The sequence below is a fragment of the Oncorhynchus nerka genome, unplaced genomic scaffold, assembly GCF_034236695.1.
Source record: "Oncorhynchus nerka isolate Pitt River unplaced genomic scaffold, Oner_Uvic_2.0 unplaced_scaffold_835, whole genome shotgun sequence".
Taxonomy (NCBI): Eukaryota; Metazoa; Chordata; class Actinopteri; order Salmoniformes; family Salmonidae; genus Oncorhynchus; species Oncorhynchus nerka.
In genome coordinates this window covers 296,082-318,839 of record NW_027040436.1, presented here as the reverse complement: position 1 = coordinate 318,839, position 22,758 = coordinate 296,082, and the positions used below count along the sequence as shown (strand labels likewise).

The following is a 22,758-nucleotide window of genomic DNA, read 5'->3' as shown; positions in this document are numbered from 1 at the left end:
ACTGGGCTGAGCGGGAACTGTACTTCCTCAGTGGTAGGGAGGCGAGCAGGCCAGAGGTGGATGAACGCAGTGCCCTTGTTTGGGTGTAGGGCCTGATCAGAGCCTGGAGGTACTGAGGTGCCGTTCCCCTCACAGCTCCGTAGGCAAGCACCATGGTCTTGTAGCGGATGCGAGCTTCAACTGGAAGCCAGTGGAGGGAGCGGAGGAGCGGGGTGACGTGAGAGAACTTGGGAAGGTTGAACACCAGACGGGCTGCGGCGTTCTGGATGAGTTGTAGGGGTTTAATGGCACAGGCAGGAGCCCAGCCAACAGCGAGTGCAGTAATCCAGACGGGAGATGACAAGTGCCTGGATTAGGACCTGCGCCGCTTCCTGTGTGAGGCAGGGTCGTACTCTGCGGATGTTGTAGAGCATGAACCTACAGGAACGGGCCACCGCCTTGATGTTAGTTGAGAACGACAGGGTGTTGTCCAGGATCACGCCAAGGTTCTTAGCGCTCTGGGAGGAGGACACAATGGAGTTGTCAACCGTGATGGCGGTAGATCATGGAACGGGCAGTCCTTCCCCCGGGAGGAAGAGCAGTTCCGTCTTGCCGAGGTTCAGCTTGAGGTGGTGATCCGTCATCCACACGGATATGTCTGCCAGACATGCAGAGATGCGATTCGCCACCTGGTCATCAGAAGGGGGAAAGGAGAAGATTAATTGTGTGTCGTCTGCATAGCAATGATTGGAGAGACCATGTGAGGTTATGACAGAGCCAAGTGACTTGGTGTATAGCGAGAATAGGAGAGGGCCTAGAACAGAGCCCTGGGGGACACCAGTGGTGAGAGCACGTGGTGTGAGAGACGGATTCTCGCCACGCCACCTGGTAGGAGCGACCTGTCAGGTAGGACGAACAGCGTGGGCCGCGCCGGAGATGCCCAACTCGGAGAGGTGGAGAGGAGGATCTGATGGTTCACAGTATCGAAGGCAGCCGATAGGTCTAGAAGGATGAGAGCAGAGGAGAGAGAGTTAGCTTTAGCAGTGCGGAGCGCCTCCGTGATACAGAGAAGAGCAGTCTCAGTTGAATGACTAGTCTTGAAACCTGACTGATTTGGATCAAGAAGGTCATTCTGAGAGAGATAGCGGGAGAGCTGGCCAAGGACGGCACGTTCAAGAGTTTTGGAGAGAAAAGAAAGAAGGGATACTGGTCTGTAGTTGTTGACATCGGAGGGATCAGTGTAGGTTTTTTTCAGAAGGGTGCAACTCTCAGCTCTCTTGAAGACGGAAGGGACGTAGCCAGCGGTCAGGGATGAGAGTTGATGAGCGAGGTGAGGTAAGGGAGAGGTCTCCGGAAATGGTCTGGAGAAGAGAGGAGGGGATAGGGTCAAGCGGGCAGGTTGTAGGGCGGCCGGCCGTCACAAGACGCGAGATTTCATCTGGAGAGAGAGGGGAGAAAGAGGTCAGAGCACAGGGTAGGGCAGTGTGAGAACTAGCGGTGTCGTTTGACTTAGCAAACGAGGATCGGATGTCGCCGACCTTCTTTTCAAAATGGTTGACGAAGTCATCTGCAGAGAGGAGGAGGGGGGAGGGGGAGGAGGATTCAGGAGGGAGGAGAAGGTTGCAAAGAGCTTCCTAGGGTTAGAGGCAGATGCTTGGAATTTAGAGTGGTAGAAAGTGGCTTTAGCAGCAGAGAGAGAAGAGGAAAATGTGTAGAGAGGAGGGAGTGAAAGGATGTCAGTCCGCAGGAGGCGAGATTTTCCTCCATTTCCGCCGGCTGCCCGGAGCCCCTGTTCTGTGAGCTCGCAATGAGTCGTCGAGCCACGGAGGCGGGAGGGGAGGACCGAGCGGCCTGGAGGATAGGGGACATAGAGAGTCAAAGGATGCAGAAAGGGAGGAGAGGGAGGGTTGAGGAGGCAGAATCAGGAGATAGGTTGGAGAAGGTTTGAGCAGAGGGAAGAGATGATAGGATGGAAGAGGAGAGAGTAGCGGGGGAGAGAGAGCGAAGGTTGGGACGGCGCGATACCATCCGAGTAGGGGCAGTGTGGGAAGTGTTGGATGAGAGCGAGAGGGAAAAGGATACAAGGTAGTGGTCGGAGACTTGGAGGGAGTTGCAACGAGGTTAGTGGAAGAACAGCATCTAGTAAAGATGAGGTCGAGCGTATTTCCTGCCTTGTGAGTAGGGGGAAGGTGAGAGGGTGAGGTCAAAAGAGGAGAGGAGTGGAAAGAAGGAGGCAGAGAGGAATGAGTCAAAGGTAGGCGTGGGGAGGTTAAAGTCGCCCAGAACTGTGAGAGGTGAGCCGTCCTCAGGAAAGGAGCTTATCAAGGCATCAAGCTCATTGATGAACTCTCCGAGGGAACCTGGAGGGCGATAAATGATAAGGATGTTAAGCTTGAAAGGGCTGGTAACTGTGACAGCATGGAATTCAAAGGAGGCGATAGACAGATGGGTAAGGGGAGAAAGAGAGAATGACCACTTGGGAGAGATGAGGATCCCGGTGCCACCACCCCGCTGACCAGAAGCTCTCGGGTGTGCGAGAACACGTGGGCAGACGAAGAGAGCAGTAGGAGTAGCAGTGTTGTCTGTGGTGATCCATGTTTCCGTCAGTGCCAAGAAGTCGAGGACTGGAGGGAGACATAGGCGGAGATGAACTCTGCCTTGTTGGTCGCAGATCGGCAGTTCCAGAGGCTACCGGAGACCTGGGAACTCCACGTGGGTCGTGGCGCGCTGGGACCACCAGATTAGGTGGCGCGCCACGCGGTGTGGAGCGTTTGTATGGTCTGTGCAGAGAGGAGAGAACAGGGATAGACAGACACATAGTTGACAGGCTACACAAGAGGCTACGCTAATGCAAAGGAGATTGGAATGACAAGTGGACTACACGTCACGAGTGTTCAGAGAGTTAAGCTTACGTAGCAAGAATCTTATTGACTAAAATGATTAAAATGATACAGTACTGCTGAAGTAGGCTAGCTGGCAGAGGCTGCGTTACTGACCAGATAGTATAGTGTTACTGACCAGATAGTATAGTGTTATATTACTGACCAGATAGTATAGTGTTATATTACTGACCAGATAGTATAGTGTTATATTACTGACCAGATAGTATAGTGTTATGTTACTGACCAGATAGTATAGTGTTATATTACTGACCAGATAGTATAGTGTTACTGACCAGATAGTATAGTGTTATATTACTGACCAGATAGTATAGTGTTACTGACCTGATAGTATAGTGTTATAATACTGACCAGATAGTATAGTGTTACTGACCAGATAGTATAGTGTTACTGACCAGATAGTATAGTGTTACTGACCAGATAGTATAGTGTTATAATACTGACCAGATAGTATAGTGTTACTGACCAGATAGTATAGTGTTACTGACCAGATAGTATAGTGTTATATTACTGACCAGATAGTATAGTGTTATATTACTGACCAGATAGTATAGTGTTATATTACTGACCAGATAGTATAGTGTTACTGACCAGATAGTATAGTGTTATATTACTGACCAGATAGTATAGTGTTACTGACCAGATAGTATAGTGTTACTGACCAGATAGTATAGTGTTACTGACCAGATAGTATAGTGTTATAATACTGACCAGATAGTATAGTGTTACTGACCAGATAGTATAGTGTTATATTACTGACCAGATAGTATAGTGTTATAATACTGACCAGATAGTATAGTGTTACTGACCAGATAGTATAGTGTTACTGACCAGATAGTATAGTGTTACTGACCAGATAGTATAGTGTTACTGACCAGATAGTATAGTGTTATAATACTGACCAGATAGTATAGTGTTATAATACTGACCAGATAGTATAGTGTTACTGACCAGATAGTATAGTGTTATATTACTGACCAGATAGTATAGTGTTATAATACTGACCAGATAGTATAGTGTTATAATACTGACCAGATAGTATAGTGTTACTGACCAGATAGTATAGTGTTACTGACCAGATAGTATAGTGTTATAATACTGACCAGATAGTATAGTGTTACTGACCAGATAGTATAGTGTTATATTACTGACCAGATAGTATAGTGTTATATTACTGACCAGATAGTATAGTGTTATATTACTGACCAGATAGTATAGTGTTATATTACTGACCAGATAGTATAGTGTTACTGACCAGATAGTATAGTGTTACTGACCAGATAGTATAGTGTTATAATACTGACCAGATAGTATAGTGTTATATTACTGACCAGATAGTATAGTGTTACTGACCAGATAGTATAGTGTTACTGACCAGATAGTATAGTGTTATAATACTGACCAGATAGTATAGTGTTATAATACTGACCAGATAGCCCTCTGCCTCTCCCTCCAGTTCCTCTCCATGCTCGTTCAGTATGGTGGGCTCCACGCCAAAGAAAGGAAACGTCTGGAACATCAGACCGATTCAAATCAATAGGATTCAAGCTTGATTAGATGCTTTTATAAAAGGGGGTAGGAAACCCTGGTCCTGGATTACCACGGACACTTCATGTTTTTAAATTGTTTACATTTTATTTAACCCGACCTGAAAAACCAGGTGTGTTCAATTTAGACGATCACTGATCAATTAGCTCAGGTGGTCAGGTAGTCAGGTGTAATGGCTTCGTTGGAACTTGCAGTGCTCCATGAACTCGGTTGCCCTACCCCTGCTATAAACACTGTGTACACGGTGTATATGATGGTAACTTACAGCTGATCCAGGTTTCAGAGGTGTAGCGGCAGGTAAAGGAGTTAAAACATGGCCTCCCTGCGCAAAAACACACACACACACACACACACACACACACACAATGAACAACAATCTAAACGCGACACGCTGAAATAAAAGATGACAGAAATGTTTCATTTGTACAAAAAAAAAAAAGCTTTTTTTTCTCCTCTCAAATGTTTTGCAGAAAATGTGTTTATACATCCGTGTTAGTGAGCATTTCTCCTTTGCCAAGATAATCCATCCACCTGACAGGTGTGGTATATCGATAATCTGATTAAAATAGCATGATCATGCCATAGGTGCACCTTGTGCTGAGGACAATAAAAGACCACTCTAAAATGTGCCGTTTTGTCTCACAACACAATGCCACTGATGTCTCAAGTTGAGGGATAGTGCAATTGGCATGCTGACTGCAGGAATGTCCAACTGAGCTGTTGCCAGAGAATGTAATGTTAATTTCTCTACCATAAGCCGCCTCCAACGTCATTTTAGAGAATTTGGGAGGACGTCCAACCGGCCTCAAAACCGCAGGCCACGTGAATATGGCATCGTGTGGGCGAGAGGTTTGCTGATGTCAACGTTGTGAACAGAGTGCCCCATGGTGGCGGTGGGGTTATGGTATGGGAAGGCATAAGCTACAAACAACAAACACAATTGCATTTTAAATCGATGGCAACTAGAATGCACATAGATACTGTAACAAGATCCTGAGGCCCGTTGTTGTGCCCTTCACCCACCACCATCACGGCCCCATGTCGCAAGGATCTGTACACAATTCCTGGAAGCTGAAAATGTCCCAGTTCTTCCATGGCCTGCACACTCACCAGACATGTCACCCATTGAGCATGTTTGGGATGCTCTGGATCGACGTGTACAACAGCATATTCCAGTTCCCTACAATATCCAGCAACTTCACACAGCCATTAAAGAAGAGTGAGATAACATGCCACAGGCCACAATCAGCAGCCTGATCAACTCTATGTGAAGGAGATGTGTCGCGCTGCATGAGACAAATGGTCACACCAGATACTGACTGGTTTTCTGATCCACACCAGATACTGACTGGTTCTGATCCACACCAGATACTGACTGGTTCTGATCCACACCAGATACTGACTGGTTCTGATCCACACCAAATACTGACTGGTTTTCTGATCCAAACCCTACCTCTTTATTAAGGTATCTGCGACCAACAGATGCAGATCTGTATTCCCAGTCATGTCAAATCCATACATTATGAACTGTAGCTCAGTAAAATCTTCATATTTATTGCTCAGTATATTTTTCAAATGTATTAAAATCTTTATTTTAACTGTATTTTCTAACTTATTTTCAGTCAAATAGATGTAATAGAAAACAATTAAAAGATTTAAAATTTTAAAAAGGACGATTTCAAAACAGACATTTGGGACCAGTTGGGACATTGCTCGCTCAGCGTCTCTCACCGTCTCGGTCTGCCAGAAGGTGTCCACCACAGGGCATCTCTTCTGACCAATCACCTCGTGGTACCAATGCCACGCCTCCGGGTTGATGGGCTCACCTACAGTACCCAGAATCCTCAGCGATGACAGGTCGTACCTGCAGGGAGTGACAAGATTAGGGTGAATAAGTGAAGAAAATGCTGAGTCTGGTCTGGTTCAACTGAGTGTTGGTTCTCTTTTCGTCCAACAGATGGCGCTAGTGGACAGAAGGACACTGTTATTATAGCCAAAGTGCTGTAGCTCAGATCAGTGTATGATGCAAAGATGAAAGGCCGGGATTCAATCTGATCAGCTGTAGATCCAGCGGTAATAGTTTGCTTGACATTTAAAAGGTTGTTTCCTACTGAGCTGACATACGCAACGTTTATCATGTATGAGGTCTCTGGCGAACCCCGGGAACATTACCTTAAAAAGACGCATAGCAAAAAAAAGAAAGAAAGGACAGATTGGATTGACTCCTGGCCTTACAGTGTGAGAAAACACAGTGTGTGTGTCTTACTTCTGTACTGGATCTAATCCGTACTTCATCAGGAGGCGTATGGCTGTGGGAGCTGTGTAGAACTTGGTCACTCTGTACTTCTCAATCACCTCCCAGAAACGCCCAACGTGAGGGTGGACTGGAATGCCCTCAAACTGGAGAATACACACACACACACACACATACAGAGACAGAGGAACACACACACAGACAGAGGAACACACACACACACAGCTGTTTCAGTCAGGCAATATATACAAAGAACGTGCTAGTATTACAACGTATAAAACTGTAACTCGTGGTAACCAACCCAACATGTTAACCAATCAGACCAAGAGGATCCCACCCACCCAACATTTTACATTTACATTTAAGTCATTTAGCAGACGCTCTTATCCAGAAAACAAATTGGTGCATTCACCTTATGACATCCAGTGGAACAGTAGTGCATCTAAATCTTTTAAGGGAGGGGGGGGTGAGAGGGATTACTTTATCCTATCCTAGGTATTCCTTATAGAGGTGGGGTTTCAGGTGTCTCCGGAAGGTGGTGATTGACTCCGCTGTCCTGGCGTCGTGAGGGAGTTTGTTCCACCATTGGGGGGCCAGAGCAGCGAACAGTTTTGACTGGGCTGAGCGGGAACTGTACTTCCTCAGTGGTAGGGAGGCGAGCAGGCCAGAGGTGGATGAACGCAGTGCCCTTGTTTGGGTGTAGGGCCTGATCAGAGCCTGGAGGTACTGAGGTGCCGTTCCCCTCACAGCTCCGTAGGCAAGCACCATGGTCTTGTAGCGGATGCGAGCTTCAACTGGAAGCCAGTGGAGAGAGCGGAGGAGCGGGGTGACGTGAGAGAACTTGGGAAGGTTGAACACCAGACGGGCTGCGGCGTTCTGGATGAGTTGTAGGGTTTAATGGCACAGGCAGGGAGCCAAGCCAACAGCGAGTTGCAGTAATCCAGACGGGAGATGACAAGTGCCTGGATTAGGACCTGCGCCGCTTCCTGTGTGAGGCAGGGTCGTACTCTGCGGATGTTGTAGAGCATGAACCTACAGGAACGGGCCACCGCCTTGATGTTAGTTGAGAACGACAGGGTGTTGTCCAGGATCACGCCAAGGTTCTTAGCGCTCTGGGAGGAGGACACAATGGAGTTGTCAACCGTGATGGCGAGATCATGGAACGGGCAGTCCTTCCCGGGAGGAAGAGCAGCTCCGTCTTGCCGAGGTTCAGCTTGAGGTGGTGATCCGTCATCCACACTGATATGTCTGCCAGACATGCAGAGATGCGATTCGCCACCTGGTCATCAGAAGGGGAAAGGAGAAGATTAATTGTGTGTCGTCTGCATAGCAATGATAGGAGAGACCATGTGAGGTTATGACAGAGCCAAGTGACTTGGTGTATAGCGAGAATAGGAGAGGGCCTAGGAACAGAGCCCTGGGGACACCAGTGGTGAGAGCACGTGGTGTGGAGACGGATTCTCGCCACGCCACCTGGTAGGAGCGACCTGTCAGGTAGGACGCAATCAAGCGTGGGCCGCGCCGGAGATGCCCAACTCTGAGAGGGTGGAGAAGAGGATCTGATGGTTCACAGTATCGAAGGCAGCCGATAGGTCTAGAAGGATGAGAGCAGAGGAGAGAGAGTTAGCTTTAGCAGTGCGGAGCGCCTCCGTGATACAGAGAAGAGCAGTCTCAGTTGAATGACTAGTCTTGAAACCTGACTGATATGGATCAAGAAGGTCATTCTGAGAGAGATAGCGGGAGAGCTGGCCAAGGACGGCACGTTCAAGAGTTTTGGAGAGAAAAGAAAGAAGGGATACTGGTCTGTAGTTGTTGACATCGGAGGGATCGAGTGTAGGTTTTTTCAGAAGGGTGCAACTCTCGCTCTCTTGAAGACGGAAGGGACGTAGCCAGCGGTCAGGGATGAGTTGATGAGCGAGGTGAGGTAAGGGAGAAGGTCTCCGGAAATGGTCTGGAGAAGAGGAGGGGATAGGGTCAAGCGGGCAGGTTGTTGGGCGGCCGGCCGTCACAAGACGCGAGATTTCATCTGGAGAGAGAGGGGAGAAAGAGGTCAGAGCACAGGGTAGGGCAGTGTGAGCAGAACCAGCGGTGTCGTTTGACTTAGCAAACGAGGATCGGATGTCGTCGACCTTCTTTTCAAAATGGTTGACGAAGTCATCTGCAGAGAGGGAGGAGGGGGAGGAGGATTCAGGAGGGAGGAGAAGGTGGCAAAGAGCTTCCTAGGGTTAGAGGCAGATGCTTGGAATTTAGAGTGGTAGAAAGTGGCTTTAGCAGCAGAGAGAGAAGAGGAAAATGTAGAGAGGAGGGAGTGAAAGGATGCCAGGTCCGCAGGGAGGCGAGTTTTCCTCCATTTCCGCTCGGCTGCCCGGAGCCCTGTTCTGTGAGCTCGCAATGAGTCGTCGAGCCACGGAGCGGGAGGGGAGGACCGAGCCGGCCTGGAGGATAGGGGACATAGAGAGTCAAAGGATGCAGAAAGGGAGGAGAGGAGGGTTGAGGAGGCAGAATCAGGAGATAGGTTGGAGAAGGTTTGAGCAGAGGGAAGAGATGGATGGAAGAGGAGAGAGTAGCGGGGGAGAGAGAGCGAAGGTTGGGACGGCGCGATACCATCCGAGTAGGGGCAGTGTGGGAAGTGTTGGATGAGAGCGAGAGGGAAAAGGATACAAGGTAGTGGTCGGAGACTTGGAGGAGAGTTGCAATGAGATTAGTGGAAGAACAGCATCTAGTAAAGATGAGGTCGAGCGTATTTCCTGCCTTGTGAGTAGGGGGAAGGTGAGAGGGTGAGGTCAAAAGAGGAGAGGAGTGGAAAGAAAGAGGCAGAGAGGAATGAGTCAAAGGTAGACGTGGGGAGGTTAAAGTCGCCCAGAACTGTGAGAGGTGAGCCGTCCTCAGGAAAGGAGCTTATCAAGGCATCAAGCTCATTGATGAACTCTCCGAGGGAACCTGGAGGGCGATAAATGATAAGGATGTTAAGCTTGAAAGGGCTGGTAACTGTGACAGCATGGAATTCAAAGGAGGCGATAGACAGATGGGTAAGGGGAGAAAGAGAGAATGACCACTTGGGAGAGATGAGGATCCCGGTGCCACCACCCCGCTGACCAGAAGCTCTCGGGTGTGCGAGAACACGTGGGCAGACGAAGAGAGAGCAGTAGGAGTAGCAGTGTTGTCTGTGGTGATCCATGTTTCCGTCAGTGCCAAGAAGTCGAGGGACTGGAGGGAGGCATAGGCTGAGGCAACATGTTAACCAATCAGACCAAGAGAGGGTTCCCACCCACCCAACATGTTAACCAATCAGACCAAGAGGATTCCCACCCACAAACCCAACATGTTAACCAATCAGACCAAGAGGATTCCCACCCACAAACCCAACATGTTAACCAATCAGACCAAGAGGATTCCCACCCACAAACCCAACATGTTAACCAATCAGACCAAGAGGTTCCCACCCACAAATCCAACATGTTAACCAATCAGACCAAGAGGATTCCCACCCACCAACCCAACATGTTAACCAATCAGACCAAGAGGATTCCCACCCACCAACCCAACATGTTAACCAATCAGACCAAGAGGATTCCCACCCACCAACCCAACATGTTAACCAATCAGACCAAGAGGATTCCCACCCACCAACCCAACATGTTAACCAATCAGACCAAGAGGATTCCCACCCACCAACCCAACATGTTAACCAATCAGACCAAGAGGATTCCCACCCACCAACCCAACATGTTAACCAATCAGACCAAGAGGATTCCCACCCACCAACCCAACATGTTAACCAATCAGACCAAGAGGATTCCCACCCACCAACCCAACATGTTAACCAATCAGACCAAGAGGATTCCCACCCACCAACCCAACATGTTAACCAATCAGACCAAGAGGATTCCCACCCACCAACCCAACATGTTAACCAATCAGACCAAGAGGATTCCCACCCACCAACCCAACATGTTAACCAATCAGACCAAGAGGATTCCCACCCACCAACCCAACATGTTAACCAATCAGACCAAGAGGATTCCCACCCACCAACCCAACATGTTAACCAATCAGACCAAGAGGATTCCCACCCACCAACCCAACATGTTAACCAATCAGACCAAGAGGATTCCCACCCACCAACCCAACATGTTAACCAATCAGACCAAGAGGATTCCCACCCACCAACCCAACATGTTAACCAATCAGACCAAGAGGGTTCCCACCCACCAACCCAACATGTTAACCAATCAGACCAAGAGGATTCCCACCCACCAACCCAACATGTTAACCAATCAGACCAAGAGGATTCCCACCCACCAACCCAACATGTTAACCAATCAGACCAAGAGGATTCCCACCCACCAACCCAACATGTTAACCAATCAGACCAAGAGGATTCCCACCCACCAACCCAACATGTTAACCAATCAGACCAAGAGGATTCCCACCCACCAACCCAACATGTTAACCAATCAGACCAAGAGGATTCCCACCCACCAACCCAACATGTTAACCAATCAGACCAAGAGGATTCCCACCTACCCAACATGTTAACCAATCAGACCAAGAGGATTCCCACCCACCCAACATGTTAACCAATCAGACCAAGAATTTGTTATTAACTGACTTGCCTAGTTAAATAAAAGGTTAAATTAAAAAAAATGTTTTAAAAAATGTTTGTTCTACTGACCAGTACGCTGGTAGCCCCGTTGGCCAGGGGTCCATAGGTGATGTAGGAGTGTCCGGTGATCCATCCTATATCTGCGGTACACCAGTACACATCGTCTGGCTGGTGGTCAAACACATACTTAAAGGTCAGAGAGGTGTAGAGCAGGTAGCCTGCTACCGTGTGGAGGACACCCTGTAGGGGAGGAAGACCCAGGGTTAACACACAGAGGAACATACATACACATGCAGAGGAACATGCACAACACATTACACATGTTATCACTCGAGGGGTGTGTGTGTGTGTGTGTATATATATACAGTGGGGCAAAAAAGTATTTAGTCAGCCACCAATTGTGCAAGTTCTCCCACTTGAAAAGATGAGAGAGGCCTGTAATTTTCGTCATAGGTACACTTCAACTATGACAGACAAAATGAGAAACAAAAATCCAGAAAATCACATTGTAGGATTTTTAATGAATTTATTTGCAAATTATGGTGGAAAATAATTTTTTGTCTGTCATAGTTGAAGTGTACCTATGATGAAAATTACAGGCCTCTCTCATCTTTTCAAGTGGGAGAACTTGCACAATTGGTGGCTGACTAAATACTTTTTTGCCCCACTGTGTGTGTGTGTGTGTGTGTGTGTGTGTGTGTACCCTACCTTTGGTTTGCCAGTAGATCCGCTGGTATAAAGTATAAAGAGAGGATCCTCTGCATCCAGCCACTCAGGTTCACACTGCTCAGAGACCTGTCCCATCACCTCCTCCCAACACACATCACACGCAGCATCCCACGGAGTCTAGACAACAGGAAATACAACAGGAATCAGGTTCACACTGCTCAGAGACCTGTCCCATCACCTCCTCCCAACACAGGAAATACAACAGGAATCAGGTTCACACTGTTCTGAGACCTGTCCCCTCACAACACAGGAAATACAACAGGAATCAGGTTCACACTGCTCAGAGACCTGTCCCATCACCTCCTCCCAGGAGTCAGGTTCACACTGCTCTGAGACCTGTCCCATCACCTCCTCCCAGGAGTCAGGTTCACACTGCTCTGAGACCTGTCCCATCACCTCCTCCCAACACAGGAAATACAACAGGAATCAGGTTCACACTGCTCAGAGACCTGTCCCATCACCTCCTCCCAACACAGGAAATAAAACAGGAATCAGGTTCACTCTGCTCTGAGACCTGTCCCATCACCTCCTCCCAACACACATCACACGCAGCATCCCACAGGGTCTGGACAGGAACAGGAACCAGGAAATACAACAGGAACCTGATCGTCAGAATACAGTAGAGGTAGAGTTGTGGCCAAAAGTTGAGAATGACACAAATATTAATTTTCACAGTCTGCTGCCTCAGTGTGTATGATGGCAATTTGCATATACTCCAGAATGTTATGAAGAGTGATCAGATGAATTGCAAAGTCCCACTTCGCTATGCAATTGAACGCCGCAAAATAACTGTTTCCACTGCATTTCAGCCCTGCCACAAAAGGACCAGCTGACATGTCAGTGATTATCTCATTAACACAGGTGTGAGTGTTGACAAGGCTGGAGATCACTCTGTCATGCTGATAGAGTTTGAATAACAGACTGGAAGCTTCAAAAGGAGGTTGATGCTTGGAATCATTGTTCTTCCTCTGTCAACCATGGTTACCTGCAAGGAAACACGTGCCGTTATCATTGCTTTGCACAAAAAGGGCTTCACAGGTAAGGATATTGCTGCCAGTAAGATTGCACCTAAATCAACCATTTATCGGATCATCAAGAACTTCAAGGAGAGCGGTTCAATTGTTGTGAAGAAGGCTTCAGGGCGCCCAAGAAAGTCCAGCAAGTGCCAGGACCGTCTCCTAAAGTTGATTCAGCTGCAGGATCGGGGCACCACCAGTACAGAGCTTGCTCAGGACTGGCAGCAGGCAGGTGTGAGTGCATCTGCACACACAGTGAGGCAAAGACTTTTGGAGGATGGCCTGGTGTCAAGAAGGGCAGCAAAGAAGCCACTTCTCTCCAGGAAAAACATCAGGGACACACTGATATTCTGCAAAAGGTACAGGGATTGGACTGCTGAGGACTGGGGTGAAGTAATTTTCTCTGACGAATACCCTTTCCGATTGTTTGGGGCATCCAGAACAAAGCTTGTCCGGAGAAGACAAGGTGAGCGCTACCATCAGTCCTGTGTCATGCCAACAGTGAAGCATCCTGAGAACATTCATGTGTGGGGTTGCTTCTCAGCCAAGGGAGTGGGCTCACTCACAATTTTGCCAAGAACACAGCCATGAATAAAGAATGGTACCAACACATCCTCCGAGAGCAACTTCTCCCAACCATCCAGGAACAGTTTGGTAACGAACAATGCCTTTTCCAGCATGATGGAGCACCTTTCCAAGGCAAAAGTGATAACTAAGTGGCTCGGGGAACAAAACATCGATATTTTGGGTCCATGGCCAGGAAACTCCCCAGACCTTAATCCCATTGAGAACTTGTGGTCAATCCTCAAGCGGCGGTGGACAAACAAAAACCCACAAACTCCAAGCATTGATGATGCAAGAAGGGGCAGCCATCAGTCAGGATGTGGCCCAGAAGTTAATTGACAGCATGCCATCAGTCAGGATGTGGCCCAGAAGTTAATTGACAGCATGCCATCAGTCAGGATGTGGCCCAGAAGTTAATTGACAGCATGCCATCAGTCAGGATGTGGCCCAGAAGTTAATTGACAGCATGCCATCAGTCAGGATGTGTCCCAGAAGTTAATTGACAGCATGCCATCAGTCAGGATGTGGCCCAGAAGTTAATTGACAGCATGCCATCAGTCAGGATGTGGCCCAGAAGTTAATTGACAGCATGCCATCAGTCAGGATGTGGCCCAGAAGTTAATTGACAGCATGCCATCAGTCAGGATGTGGCCCAGAAGTTAATTGACAGCATGCCATCAGTCAGGATGTGGCCCAGAAGTTAATTGACAGCATGCCATCAGTCAGGATGTGGCCCAGAAGTTAATTGACAGCATGCCATCAGTCAGGATGTGGCCCAGAAGTTAATTGACAGCATGCCATCAGTCAGGATGTGGCCCAGAAGTTAATTGACAGCATGCCATCAGTCAGGATGTGGCCCAGAAGTTAATTGACAGCATGCCATCAGTCAGGATGTGGCCCAGAAGTTAATTGACAGCATGCCATCAGTCAGGATGTGGCCCAGAAGTTAATTGACAGCATGCCAGGGCGGATTGCAGAGGTATTGAAAAAGAAGGGTCAACACTGCAAATATTGACTCTTTGCATCAACTTAATGTAATTGTCAATAAAAGCCTTTGACACGTATGAAATGCTTGTAACTATACTTCAGTATTCCATAGTAACATCTGACAAAAATATATAAAGACACTGAAGCAGCAAACTTTGTGGAAATTAATATTTGTGTCATTCTCAAAACTTTTGGCCACGACTGTACAGCAGGACCACGATAGTCAGAATACAGTAAAACTACACCAGGAATTACAGCAGGACCATGATAGTCAGAATACAGTAAAACTACACCAGGAATTACAGCAGGACCATGACAGTCAGAATACAGTAGAAGTACAGCAGGACCATGACAGTCAGAATACAGTAGAAGTACAGCAGGAGGAGGACAGCACATCAACAAACACAACTCAGGATACAGTAGAAGTACAGCAGGACCATGACAGTCAGAATACAGTAAAACTACACCAGGACCATGACAGTCAGAATACAGTAAAACTACACCAGGAATTACAGCAGGACCATGAGTCAGAATACAGTAGAAGTACAGCAGGACCATGACAGTCAGAATACAGTAGAAGTACAGCACATCAACAAACACAACTCAGGATACAGTAGAAGTACAGCAGGACCATGACAGTCAGAATACAGTAAAACTACACCAGGACCATGACAGTCAGAATACAGTAAAACTACACCAGGAATTACAGCAGGACCATGAGTCAGAATACAGTAGAAGTACAGCAGGACCATGACAGTCAGAATACAGTAAAACTACACCAGGACCATGATAGTCAGAATACAGTAGAAGTACAGCAGGACCATGACAGTCAGAATACAGTAAAACTACACCAGGAATTACAGCAGGACCATGACAGTCAGAATACAGTAAAAACTACACTAGGAAGTACAGCAGGACCATGACAGTCAGAATACAGTAAAACTACACCAGGAATTACAGCAGGACCATGACAGTCAGAATACAGTAAAACTACACCAGGAATTACAGCAGGACCATGACAGTCAGAATACAGTAAAAACTACACTAGGAAGTACAGCAGGACCATGACAGTCAGAATACAGTAAAACTACACCAGGAATTACAGCAGGACCATGACAGTCAGAATACAGTAAAAACTACACTAGGAAGTACAGCAGGACCATGACAGTCAGAATACAGTAAAACTACACCAGGAATTACAGCAGGACCATGACAGTCAGAATACAGTAGAAGTACAGCAGGAGGAGGACAGCACATCAACAAACACAACTCAGGATACAGTAGAAGTACAGCAGGACCATGACAGTCAGAATACAGTAAAACTACACCAGGACCATGACAGTCAGAATACAGTAAAACTACACCAGGAATTACAGCAGGACCATGAGAGTCAGAATACAGTAAAACTACACCAGGACCATGACAGTCAGAATACAGTAAAACTACACCAGGACCATGACAGTCAGAATACAGTAGAAGTACAGCAGGACCATGATAGTCAGAATACAGTAGAAGTACAGCAGGACCATGACAGTCAGAATACAGTAAAACTACACCAGGACCATGACAGTCAGAATACAGTAGAAGTACAGCAGGACCATGACAGTCAGAATACAGTAAAACTACACCAGGACCATGACAGTCAGAATACAGTAAAACTACACCAGGACCATGACAGTCAGAATACAGTAAAACTACACCAGGACCATGACAGTCAGAATACAGTAAAACTACACCAGGACCATGACAGTCAGAATACAGTAAAACTACACCAGGACCATGATAGTCAGAATACAGTAGAAGTACAGCAGGACCATGACAGTCAGAATACAGTAAAACTACACCAGGAATTACAGCAGGACCATGACAGTCAGAATACAGTAAAACTACACCAGGAATTACAGCAGGACCATGACAGTCAGAATACAGTAAAACTACACCAGGACCATGACAGTCAGAATACAGTAAAACTACACCAGGACCATGACAGTCAGAATACAGTAAAACTACACCAGGACCATGACAGTCAGAATACAGTAGAAGTACAGCAGGACCATGACAGTCAGAATACAGTAAAAACAACACCAGGAAGTACAGCAGGACCATGACAGTCAGAATACAGTAAAACTACACCAGGACCATGACAGTCAGAATACAGTAGAAGTACAGCAGGACCATGACAGTCAGAATACAGTAAAACTACACCAGGAATTACAGCAGGACCATGACAGTCAGAATACAGTAAAACTACACCAGGAATTACAGCAGGACCATGATAGTCAGAATACAGTAAAACTACACCAGGAATTACAGCAGGAGGAGGACAGCACATCAACAAACACAACTCAGGTTAAAACTCAAGATTTTTATTTTTTCGATTGAACTATTGTTCAAATCGCAAAAAAAAAAGACCAAAAAAAAAGAAAGAGCTATTTTAGGCACCTGGTAGCTGAACGTCCGTATTCTGGTCAAAATCTGGGCCTACCTGCAATTTGTTGGAAACATCTCCATCTTGTGTCCTCAGTGCATGATGTTTCACTACTAAACATCTTGTAACAGTGGCGGATGCTCTGTGGAGAAAAGAAGAGCAGAGCTGTCGGCATAGATACCGGATGTGTTATCTGTCCGTAAGGGCAGTCAGTGTAGCGCCGCTGAATATTTCCTATACACTGAGTGGACAAAAACATTAGGAACACCTTTCTAATATTGAGTTGCACCATCATTTCCCCTCAGAACAGCCTCAATTCGTCAGGACATGGGACTCTACATGGTGTTGAAAGCGTTTCCACAGGGATGCTGGGCCCATGTTGACTCCAAAAGGGATCATAGGTTTCACCTGGATTCACCTGGTCAGTCTATGTCATGGAAAGAGCAGGTGTTCCTAATGTGTCCACTCAGTGTATGCTTCTACATGGTAGAGTATCTTCCATATGGTGTTTATATGCTGTCATATGTCTTTTGGCTGCGATAGACATACAAGTGCCGTTTCACACACACAAAATCACTACGGCGACAGATCGAGATCGCTAGGGGCAACAGACAGATGGGGCTTCCCTGTAGAATCAAAACTCTTGCTGTTGCCCCACCAACCCCACAGCTTGCAGAACAGACAACACTCTCCATCAACAGGGTCTGGCTCTGTGTGTGTGTGCCACTGCTCCTATCTCAGGGGTTAAGGTAAACAGTATCTGTGATGAAGAGAGAGAAAGAGAGACAGACAGAGGATGCAGTAGGTATAAGCAGAACCATGATAGAGGTGTAAAGAGAACCTACTTCTCCCTACATTTCTCCAGAGCCTCGTCTGCTATCTGTTTCAGATTGATCAACTTCTCCCCTCTGTACACACCATCTTGAGAGAGAGAGAGAGAGAGAGAGAGAGAATGCAAGTTGATAAGATAAGATAAAGTGTTCATCTGAACTGTTGGAGACCCAAGCCCATATAGGAGGTAATTGCTTTAAAATGTTTTAATTCAACCTTTATTTAACTAGGAAAGTCAGTTTAAGAACAAATTCTTATGTACAATGACGGCCTACACCGACGAAACCCGGATGACGCTGGGCCAATTGTGCGCCGCCCTACGGGACTCCCGATCACGGCGGCCGGTTGTGGCTGGAATCGAACTGAGATGAAGTGCCTTAGAACCCTGCGCCACTCGGGAGCCCCACTTAAGATGTCAACTCCAGGATGATTGGTCCAACTAGGGACCAGCCACGTCCCACATGCATGGTGTCATCTTATTGGACGACATCAGCCAAGTCCCACATGCATGGTGTCATCTTATTGGACGACATCAGCCAAGTCCCACATGCATGGTGTCATCTTATTGGACGACATCAGCCAAGTCCCACATGCATGGTGTCATCTTATTGGACGACATCAGCCAAGTCCCACATGCATGGTGTCATCTTATTGGACAACAGCCAAGTCCCACATGCATGGTGTCATCTTATTGGACGACATCAGCCAAGTCCCACATGCATGGTGTCATCTTATTGGACATCAGCCAAGTCCCACATGCATGGTGTCATCTTATTGGACGACATCAGCCAGTCCCACATGCATGGTGTCATCTCATTGGACAACAGCCAAGTCCCACATGCATGGTGTCATCTTATTGGACATCAGCAGGGCTCTAAAATACTCCTAGATATTTTGTTGTGTGACCTGACATGTTTTATTTTAGGGAACACCAGTGGGAACCGGAAGAAAACCGCTCCCAGATAAATATAGTTGTAATGATGGGCTTCGTTGAGGGAAAAAGCGAGCGCAGACTCATTCAGTGTAAAGAATATTAAACACTACGTTGGTGTTCTGATGACGTCATGGCAACGGTGTTCTGATGACGTCATGGCAACGGTGTTCTGATGACGTCATGGCAACGCCAGGGTCCCGCCACTTTGTGTAGCCAGTTAGCGAAACAGTCATTTATTTTTGTATTATCATTATTATTATTTATTTTACCCCTTTTTTCCTCCCCAATTTCCTGGTATCTAATTGGTAGTTACAGTCTTGTCTCATCGCTGCAACTCCCGTACGGACTCAGGAGAAGCGAAGGTCGAGAGCCGTGCGTCCTCCGAAACACAACCCAACCAAGCCGCACTCTGAAACAGTGATTTCTAATGAATGGCTTTCCCATAAAACTTTTCAAATTATCTGGCATAATGATATCAAATTAACTCTAAAATGTTATTTGTGTCACATGCGCCGAATACAACCGGTGTAGTAGACCTTACCATGACATGCTTACTTGCAAGCCCTTAAACAACTCAGTTAAAAAAATAAAAATAAGAGTTAAGAAAATATTTACTAAATTAAATTAAAGTAAAAAATTAAATAAAAAGTAACAAAATAACGAGGCAATATACAGGGGGTACCGGTACAGAGTCAATGTGGAGGCTATATACAGGGGGTACCGGTACAGAGTCAATGTGGAGGCTATATACAGGGTGTTACGGTACAGAGTCAATGTGGAGGCTATATACAGGGGTACCGGTACAGAGTCAATGTGGAGGCTATATACAGGGGTACCGGTACAGAGTCAATGTGGAGGCTATATACAGGGGGTACCGGTACAGAGTCAATGTGGAGGCTATATACAGGGGGTACCGGTACAGAGTCAATGTGGAGGCTATATACAGGGTGTTACGGTACAGAGTCAATGTGGAGGCTATATACAGGGGTACCGGTACAGAGTCAATGTGGAGGCTATATACAGGGGTACCGGTACAGAGTCAATGTGGAGGCTATATACAGGGGGTACCGGTACAGAGTCAATGTGGAGGCTATATACAGGGGGTACCGGTACAGAGTCAATGTGGAGGCTATATACAGGGGTACCGGTACAGAGTCAATGTGGAGGCTATATACAGGGGGTACCGGTACAGAGTCAATGTGGAGGCTATATACAGGGGGTACCGGTACAGAGTCAATGTGGAGGCTATATACAGGGGGTACCGGTACAGAGTCAATGTGGAGGCTATATACAGGGGGTACCGGTACCAAGTCAATGTGTAGGCTAATACACATGATATCATGATGATTTGGTGTAGTTTCATAAATATGATATCATGATGATTTGTATCAAATTGAGTGGTGTTTCGTTTTGCAAACTCTACTATTGGCCATGTAGAACAGAAACACTGCCAGCCAAAAGCCTGTCTTTTGAGAAGTGCAAATTAAATTAAAGTGTAACTATTCCCACCAAAATATATATTTATAATAAACACATATTTTACAGGGTTAAAAATTTGTTTCTAGAGCACAACTGGCTGGCTAGCTTCAAAAGCAGCTAGAATTCATATAGACCCAATATGCTATACCTCAAATCAATTAAAACAAAATACATCTTCTGGTGCTCCTAGATTTTATGTTGTGCTCCTAACTTTTTGAAGTTGGGAGCACCAGTGCTACCAATTCATTTTTTTTTATTTTTTACATGTAATTTATTTAGAGCCCTGGACATCAGCCACTCCATCTTACCTGCAGTCACCAGGATACTACACTGGGAATCCATGATCCTCTCACACAGAGACTCAGCGGAGAAACCTGCAAACTGAACACACACACACACACACACGCCTCAGTGAGGTTGTACAATATGTATAACAGGGCGAAACGCCAACATCTAATGGAGTCATTTAACAGAACATTGTGATTGATTGTTATTGCCGAATGAACATTTGTTCAATTTAAAAAATAAAATAAAATAAAATAAAAATGATTTGATGTTAGAGTTAGCCTGGTCCCAGATCTACTTTAGCCAAAGAACACAGCTTTATCATTTAGTGTAAGCCTGCTCCTTTAAAAGAAATAAAAATAAATAAATAATAAAAGCCACTTCTGCATTGGACACAGTTAAATAGTTCACAGTTTAACACAGTTTAACACTTTTTTTAAAAAAAGTGTCTTCCTACCTCTCAATGTGACCATAGCGTTTTAACATGAAATACATTTTAGGACGTGACGGACTCTATCGTTTAAAAATGTACTCAGCAAAATGGCATTGAATACCAAAGCATTTCTAAACTTTAAAAAAAATATATTTTTTTAAAATCTGCCTTGTTGTTTCAAACTACATGAGAAATCATGCTACATCAGAATAGAAGTAGTAATACTGCAAACACCCCAAAACAATCAAAACATTGGCAACAATCTCTTATGTCCCGTCCGTGAATCATAAAACATTAGACTGCTCATAGAACAATGGTCCAGCAGGAAGGGGGACACTTACATTTTAAAATAGGTCTAAATATAGTTCTGCATACTGCATTAAAAATAACCTTGGGGACACACAAGACATGAGGTATTGTTCAACTACAAGGCTATAAACTCTACTCGAGACGCAAAGGTTATGACCGAAATAGTGTCTGGCTCAGCTTGCTGCTAAAATTACTATACATGTATTCTTGCTATGATCCTGGCCCAAATAGCATGCTAACAGTTCTAGTGTGGCTGGTCCACATTTTAAAGCACTATGTAGGGAATAGGGTGCCATTACGGGGCACTATGTAGGGAATAGGGTGCCATTACGGGGCACTATGTAGGGAATAGGGAGCCACTTGGGACGCAGACGCATTTGCAGGTGTTATCCCAACTGGTGTTCACATACTACTGAACAGCTGATAACTCTGCAAGGCGAGGTCAGGCAGAACCGACAGGGGCAGGCATGACCCCATTCTCTACAGAACCCCCCCCCCCCCCCACACACCTTTATGTCAATCAGTACAGTCAGGACACAGAAACCAAAAACAGTCAATTACAGTGTGGAACATCTACACACCTTATTAAGACTGCATTAGTCATATTAGCGGAGCTTTATAAAAAAAACTACCTACACAGGCAGTAGATCAGGGAGCTAACACAAAGTCTTCAGGTTAAGTCTCAGAGAAGGTTCCTCATCGTGAGAGCCACTAGATGATCCAACCACCTCCAGTAAATTTAAAGCAGGGATTGATATTGGAGTCTGAAAAGGCACTTGACCATCGGGCAAGTCAGGAGTATTTTTGGGGGGGGGGGGGGGGTGTTGCTCGAAGATTATGATCACTTAGCCGAAAATGTAAATGAGCCATTTTACACTCCACTCAGAAATGACATATATTGCCAAAAAGATCTGTACTGGAATTCTTTGTATTTTAGTTATAAGCAGGCTCAACTTGTCTGGCTGTCATAAATTGTCTGTCTTTCACTTAAACAATGGGGAGGAACTGGAAATATCAGTTTTAGGCTTCTGGAATTTACTATAAAAACTAAATAACAATAAATCGCCTGTCCAATGGGAGAGCAGGGCTAGCTCAACTAGCACGACTGCTCAGTTCGATTTGTGTAATGGAAATATTTACGATATTATTTTATTTATTTAACACTTTATTTAACTAGGCAAGTCAGTAAAAAAAAAAAAAAAATCTTATTTACAATGATGGCCAGAACCAGGCCAAACCTGGACGACGCTGGGCCAACTGTGCGCCGTCCTATGGGACTCCCAATCACAGCCGGTTGTGATACAGCCTGGATTCGAACCAGGGACCTGGAGTGACTCAGTTCCTTAGACCGCTGCGCCACTCGGGAACCCAGATGAATATTCAGTTTAAAGGTGATTAACAGAATGTTTAGTTCTATATTTCTGTCTTTCTGTAATACGTATGATGTCCAGTGTTGTTTTTAACACTGATTAATGA

General features: G+C 46.0%; 2 protein-coding genes across 2 annotated transcripts in view; both read right to left on the bottom strand.

Annotated features, from left to right (window-relative positions):
• Positions 1–4,308: 4,308 nt before the first annotated feature.
• Positions 4,309–7,232, bottom strand: LOC135571036 (acetyl-coenzyme A synthetase, cytoplasmic-like; the record flags this gene model as incomplete). Its single annotated transcript, XM_065016850.1, has 5 exons — positions 7,094–7,232; positions 6,694–6,827; positions 6,159–6,291; positions 4,693–4,749; positions 4,309–4,389 (listed from the first exon to the last, which is right to left on the bottom strand). Coding segments are annotated over exons 1-5 (435 nt in total), but the record flags the coding sequence as incomplete, so codon positions are not given.
• A 1,401-nt stretch (positions 7,233–8,633) lies between these two features.
• The window catches only part of LOC135571035 (acetyl-coenzyme A synthetase, cytoplasmic-like), a 28,773-nt gene continuing 14,648 nt past the window's right edge, over positions 8,634–22,758 (bottom strand). The window contains exons 6-11 of the mRNA XM_065016848.1: positions 20,564–20,636; positions 17,857–17,932; positions 17,069–17,153; positions 11,996–12,133; positions 11,357–11,527; positions 8,634–8,707 (exon numbers count right to left, since the gene is read on the bottom strand). Of these exons, the coding sequence (XP_064872920.1) occupies positions 8,687–8,707; positions 11,357–11,527; positions 11,996–12,133; positions 17,069–17,153; positions 17,857–17,932; positions 20,564–20,636 (564 nt within the window). The 3' untranslated portion in view covers positions 8,634–8,686. The remainder of the gene's footprint in view (positions 8,708–11,356; positions 11,528–11,995; positions 12,134–17,068; positions 17,154–17,856; positions 17,933–20,563; positions 20,637–22,758) is intronic.